At 55.1% G+C, this 6,624-nt stretch overlaps 1 protein-coding gene across 2 annotated transcripts; it reads left to right on the top strand.

Annotated features, from left to right (window-relative positions):
* Window positions 1-270: 270 nt before the first annotated feature.
* On the top strand, window positions 271-5,619 carry SNF8 (SNF8 subunit of ESCRT-II). 2 transcript variants are annotated; one of them, XM_066340361.1, is made up of 8 exons: window positions 271-363; window positions 1,059-1,109; window positions 1,455-1,593; window positions 2,007-2,111; window positions 2,583-2,655; window positions 3,273-3,414; window positions 4,512-4,586; window positions 5,471-5,619. In XM_066340361.1, exons 1-8 carry the CDS (start codon window positions 310-312, stop codon window positions 5,579-5,581), a joined length of 750 nt encoding a protein of 249 aa, XP_066196458.1. In that variant the 5' UTR covers window positions 271-309; the 3' UTR covers window positions 5,582-5,619. The 2 variants fall into 2 exon arrangements, with proteins under 2 accessions (XP_066196458.1, XP_066196460.1); XM_066340363.1 differs by lacking the exon at window positions 2,007-2,111.
* The last annotated feature ends 1,005 nt before the right edge of the window (window positions 5,620-6,624 follow it).

Below are 6,624 nucleotides of genomic sequence, written 5' to 3'. Positions count from 1 at the left end.
GATGCCCCTTTCTCCCCTTCAAAACCCCTTTTAACCCCTCAAAAATCCTTTTATCACTCCCTCTCACCTCCTTTACCCCCTCAAAACTGCATTTTTTACACTCTTTTACCTCCTTTACCCATCAAAACCGCATTTTTCACTCTCCCTCACCGCCTTTAGCCCCGCCCCTCACTGAGGGGAAGGGGCGTGGCTCCCGAGGGGCGTGCGAGGCCCCGCCCCTTCCCCGGGCGGCGCCGATCGATGACGTCAGCTCGGGCCCCTCGATGACGTCAAACCGGGCGCGCCGGCGGCGGCGGCTGTGGGGCCGGGATGCACCGGCGGGGAGTGGGAGCGGGGGCGATCGCCAGGAAAAAACTGACCGAGGTGAGGGGAAAACGGGACGGGACAGCGACGGGGAACGGCCCCGGGGAGCGGGGAGGGCACGGGACAGCGAGCGGGAAACACTGGGGTGGACGGCCGTGAGGGGATGTGAGGGGATGTGAGGGGCCGTGAGGGGCCGTGAGGGGCCGTGAGGGGATGTGAGGGATCATGAGGGGATATGAGGGGCCGTGAGGGGATGTGAGGGATCGTGAGGGGATGTGAGGGACCGTGAGGGGATGTGAGGGATCGTGAGGGAATGTGAGGGGATGTGAGGGATCGTGAGGGGATGTGAGGGATCGTGAGGGGATTTGAGGGGTCTTGAGGGGCCGTGAGGGGATTTGAGGGGCCGTGAGGGGATTTGAGGAATCGTGAGGGGATTTGAGGGGATTTGAGGGGCCGTGAGGGGCCGGACACGGTGCAGCGGGACCGGGGGACAGCGGGGCCCGGGATGGGGGTCAGGGGCTCGGGTTGAGGTGAGGAGGAGGAGATTTGAGGCTGCCCAGGGTTGGGTGGGGTCTGTCAGGGTCTGTAGGTGCCGTGGGACAGGGGTTCAGGACCCCCAGGTTTGGGTTCATCCCCCCTTAGGGAGCTCCTCTCTTGCGGGGATGTTGGTTTTGGGACTGTCCCGGTTTGGGGTTGTCCCGGTTTGGGTTCTCCCGCCTTTCCCCGTGCCCTGACCCCGTTCTCTCTCCCCCCAGGCCAAGTACAAGGAGCGAGGGACGGTCCTGGCTGAGGATCAGCTGGCCCAGGTGAGGATTCCCCTGGGATGGGGCTGGAGTCCCCTTCCTGTCCTGTCCCTGTCCCCTTCCCTGTCCCTTTGCTGTCCCCATCGCTGTCCCCCCATCCACTTCCAGCCCATTCCCCATTCCCTATTCCCATTCCCATCACCATATTCCCAGCCCCTGACCCCATTATCCCAGCCCTGATCCCGTTATTTCTGGCCCTGATCCCATTATTCCTGGTCCTGATCTCGTTATCCTGGTGCTGATCCCGTTATTCCCAGCCCTGATCCTGTTATCCCAGCCCTCAATCCCGTTATTCCCGGTGCTGACCCCGTTCTCTCGGCCCTGATCCCGTTATTCCCGTTCTCCCAGATGTCCAAGCAGCTGGAGACGTTCCGGACTCACCTGGAGACCTTTGCCAGCAAACACAAGCAGGAGATCAGGAAGAGTCCGGAATTCCGGCTGCAGTTCCAGGACATGTGTGCCACCATCGGCGTGGACCCGCTGGCCTGTGAGGGGCTTCTCCTGCTTCTCCTGCCTGGAATTCTGTCCTCATGGGATCTGGGAATGCCTGGGAGGGGCTTCTCCTGCCTGGAATTCTGTCCTGATGGGAATTGGGAATTCTGTCCTGCAGAGATTTGGGAATGCCTGGGAGGGCTGATCCTGCTTCTCCTGCCTGGAATTCTGTCCTGATGGGAATTGGGAATTCTGTCCTGCAGGGATTTGGGAATGTCTGAGAGGGCTCATCCCAATTTTCCAGGCTGGAATTCTGTCCTGCAGGGATTTGGGAATGCCTGGGCTGCACCTGGGCGTGCTGGAGGGGAGAATTCCCAACCTGGGTGTTCTCCAGCGGGGTTTGGGGCTGGGGGTTGCTCCAGGAGGGAATTCCCGGAATTCCAAGCGCCTCTCCCTCTCCTTTCCCAGCTGGCAAAGGGTTCTGGGCCGAGATGTTGGGAGTGGGAGATTTCTACTACGAGCTGGGGGTGCAGATCATCGAGGTGTGCCTGGCCCTGAAACACCGCAACGGAGGTGGGGATCCCCTGATCCCTGATCCCTGCCCTGATCCCTGATCCCTGCCCTGATCCCGGAGATCCCCCTGATCCCTGATCCCTGCCCTGATCCCGGGATCCCCCTGATCCCTGGGATCCCCCTGATCCCTGATCCCTGCCCTGATCCCGGGGATCCCCCTGGTCCCTGATCCCGGGGATCTCCCTGGTCCCTGATCTCTGCTCTGATCCTGGGATTCTCCTGATCCCGGGGATCTCCCTGCCCTGATCCCTGATCCCTGCCCTGATCCCGGGATCCCTGACGCCCTCAATCCCATCAATCAATCCATCAATCCCACCAATCAATCAAATCAATCAGTCCATCCCACCAGTCCCATCAATCCCATCAATCAATCCCATCAATCAATCAATCAATCAATCAATCCCATCAATCAATCAATCAATCCCATCAATCAATCAATCAATCAATCCCTCGGGGCCGTTCCCGTCCCAGGTCTGATCACGCTCCAGGAGCTGCAGCAGCAGGTGCTCAAAGGACGGGGGAAATTCGCCCAGGACGTCAGCCAGTGAGTCTGGGATTCGCCGGGATTCACTGGGAATTCATTGGGATTCACTGGGAATTCACCGGAATTCATCAGGAATTCATTGGGGATTGGAGACTGGGGATTCCTCAGGGATTTCCTGGGAATTCTTTGGGAATTGAAAACTGGGAATTGGGAATTCCTCAGGAATTCATCAGGAATTGGGATTGGGGATTGGGAATTCCTTGGGCACTCATTGAGAATTGGGAACTGGGAATTCCTCGGAAATGGATTTGGAATTTGGGATTGGGAACTGGAAATTTACTGGGAATTCCTTGGAAATCGGGAATCAGGAATTGGGAATTGAGGATTGGGAATTTCTCAGGATTTGGGGCAGGAAAAGGGGATTGAGGCCACATCTGCTGGATCTGCAATTCCCACTGCTGCTCCCGGGTTTCCCTGGGATCCTCAGGGAATCTGGAGACGATATTTTTTCCCCTAAAATTCCATCCCTGGAACACCAAAATCCCAACCCAAAACCCTTTTATCAAAACAATTCCCTTTTTTTTTTTCCCCCAACGAGCCCCAGAAGGGTTTTTGGCATTCCCAGCTTTGGGAATTTCAGGGCAGTTGGGAATTCCTCGGCTCCTTTCCCCCCTCAGGGATGATTTGCTGCGGGCCATCAAGAAGCTGAAGGTTTTGGGGAACGGGTTTGGGATCATCCCAGTGGGAGGAACGTTCCTGGTGCAGTCGGTGCCCGCGGAGCTCAACATGGATCACACCGTGGTGCTGCAGCTGGCCGAGGTGGGGGAGCCCAAAAAGGGTGGGAATGACCCCAAAAAGGGATTGGGAAAGGGATGGAAAAGAGCTGGGAGTGACCCCAAAAAAGGCCAGGAATGACCCCAAAAAAGGGCCGGGAATGAGCTGGAAAAGGGTCGGGAATGACCCCAAAATGGGCCAGGAATGACCCCCAAAAGGGCCAGGAATAAACCCAAGAAAGGGCTGGAAAAGGATTTGGAATTACACCTGGAAAAGGGACGGGATTGACCCCAAAAAGAGTTGGGAATGACTCCAAAAGGGGTAGGGAATAACCCCAAAAAAGCGCCAGGAATGACCCCAAAAAGAGTTGGAAAAGGGTTGGGAATGGGGAATTGATAGGAGTGACCCCAAAAAAATGTGTTGGAAATGACCCGAAAAAGGGTTGGGAATGACCCCAGAAGGGGTTGGGAAAGGGATGGAAAAGGGCCAGGAATTACCCCAAAAAAGGGCTGGGAATGAGCTGGAAAAGGGTCAGGAATGAGCTGGAAAAGGATTTGGAATTTCACCTGGAAAAGGGCTGGGAATGACCCCAAAAAGGGTTCGGAATGACCCCACAAAAGAGCAGGAATTACCCCAAAAAAGGGCTGGGAATAACCCCAGAAAGGGCTGGGAATGAGCTGGAAAAGGGTCGGGAATGACCCCAAAATGGGCCAGGAATGACCCCAAAAAGGGCCGGGAATGAGCTGGAAAAGGATTTGGAATTATACCTGGAAAAGGACTTGGAATGACCCCAAAAAGGGTCAGGAATGACCCCAAAAGGGGTTGGGAAAGGGCTGGAAATAGGGAATTGGTGGGAATGACCTAGAAAAAAAAAGAATGGGAATTAGGATTTGTTGGGAATGACACCTGGAAAAAGCTGGGAATGAGGAATTGCTGCTCCCAGACCTGGGAATTGGGATCACATCAGACTCGTGGGCAAAGCTGAGGCCTGGATTTAAATCCAGATAAAAAACATCCAGGAAAAAGAACAAAAAAATCTATTTTATTTCCATAAAAGCCCCACAAACCCCTGGGATTGGGATGAGCCTGAGCTGGGCCAGGGCTGGAATTCCAGTGGGATTTCTTGGGATTGGTTTTCCCAGAAAAAGGGATTTGTGACCGTCAGCGAGATCCGAGAGAGCCTCAAGTGGGAGACGGAGAGAGCGAAACAAGTGCTGGTATGTGGGGAGGGGAATGGTGGGGAAAGGTGGGGAAAAGGATGGGGAAATAATGGAGAAATGATGGGGAAAAGATGGGGAAATAGTGAGGAAATAATGGGAAAAGGATGGGAAAAAGATGAGAAAATGATGGGGAAGTACTGGAGAAATTACGGGGAAGTTAATGGGAAAATGATGCAGAAATAATGGAGAAATTAATGGTAAAAGGATGGGAAAATAATGGGGAAATAGTGGGGAAATAATGGGAAAGTGATGGGGAAATAGTGAGAAAAGGATGGGGAAATAGTGGGGAAAGGATGGGAAAAAGATGAGAAAATGATGGGGAAGTAGTGGAGAAATGGGGAAATTAATGGGAAAAACATGGGAAAATAATGGGGAAATGATGAGAAAATGAAGGGAAAAAAATAATAATAAAAAATAATAATAAAATAATAATAAAAAAATAATGGGAAGTAGCGGGAAAATGGGGATGGGAGAACGGGGATGGGAAAGTAGTGGGAAAATAAGGGGGAAATAAATGGGGAAATGGGGATGGGAGAATGGGAAAAAAAATGAGGAAAATGGGAAAATAGGAATGGGAGTGGGAATGGGAACAGTGTGGCGATGGGAACGGCTCCTCAGCCAATCCCAGTCCATTCCCAGTCCCTCCCAGTCCATTCCCAGTACTCCCAGTCCCTCCCAGTCCATTCCCAGTCCCAATCCCAGTCCCATTCCCAGTACTCCCAGCCCAATCCCAGTCCCTCCCAGTCCATTCCCAGTACTCCCAGTCCCTCCCAGTCCATTCCCAGTACTCCCAGTCCCTCCCAGTCCCTCCCAGTCCATTCCCAGTCCCTCCCAGCCCATTCCCAGTACTCCCAGTCCCTCCCAGCCCGTTCCCATTGCAGGACCACCTGCTGAGGGAGGGCATGGCGTGGCTGGACGCTCAGGCCCCGGCCGAGGCGCAGTTCTGGCTGCCGGCGCTCTTCTCCGAGCTGCGCGGCCACCAGGGGCCCTGAGCCCGGGAACGCCGGGAAAACTCCGGGAATCACCTGGGAATGCTCCTGGGAATGCTCCTGGGAATCACACCGGGGAAACTCCTGGGATTGCTCCGGGAATGCTCCTGGGATGCTCCTGGGAATGCTCCTGGGAATGCTTCTGGGATCCTCCAGGAATGCTCCTGGGAATGCTCCTGGGAAAACTCCGGGAATGCTCCTGGGAATCATGCTGGGAATGCTCCTGGGAATCACCCCTGGGATACTCCGGGAATGCTCCTGGGAATGCTCCTGGGAATGCTCCTGGAAAATGCCGGGAATGCTCCTGGGATCCTCCAGGAATGCTCCTGGGAATCACCCCAGGGATCCTCTGGGAAAACTCCAGGAATGCTCCTGGGAATCACCCCAGGGATCCTCTGGGAAAACTCCGGGAATGCTCCTGGGAATGCTCCAGGGATCACTCCGAGGATCTTCGGGGATCACCCCCGGGAATCCTCCTGGGATCACCCCGGGGGTCTTCAGGAATCCTCCTGGAATTACCCCAGGAATCCTCCCAGGGATCTTTGGGAATCCTCCCGGGAATCCTCCCGGGAATCCTCTGGGAATCCTGGAATCACCTCAGGGATCTTTGGGAATCCTCCTGGGATCACTCCAGGGATCTTCAGGAATCACTCCTAGGAATCTTTGGGGATCCTCCCTGGGAATCCTCCTGGGATCCTGGCTGGAATCACTCCCAAGATCTTCAGGAATCCTCCCTGGAATCCTGGCTGCGAGCCTTGCGAATTGTGGCTGGACTCCTCGGGAATCCCTGCTGGAATCCTCAGGAATCTGGGTTGGAATCCTCAGGAGTCGCAGCTGGAATCGTGGCTGGGATCACTCCTGGAATGTTCAGGAATCCTGGCTGGAATTCCAGCTGGAATCCTGGGGAATCCTGGGGAATCCTGGGATGCCCCGAGCTCCCTCCCGGGCTCCTCCTGTCCCCGAGACACCGCGGGATTGGGAATAAAAACTGTATTGAACAATTCCCGAGGTCGGGAAGTTTCCTGGGGAAGCTCAGCCCTGCTGGA

The sequence above is a fragment of the Sylvia atricapilla genome, unplaced genomic scaffold (assembly GCF_009819655.1).
Source record: "Sylvia atricapilla isolate bSylAtr1 unplaced genomic scaffold, bSylAtr1.pri scaffold_69_arrow_ctg1, whole genome shotgun sequence".
Lineage (NCBI taxonomy): Eukaryota > Metazoa > Chordata > Aves > Passeriformes > Sylviidae > Sylvia > Sylvia atricapilla.
The sequence above is the reverse complement of the archived record's forward strand: the minus strand, read 5'-3'. Positions and strand labels throughout refer to the sequence as shown.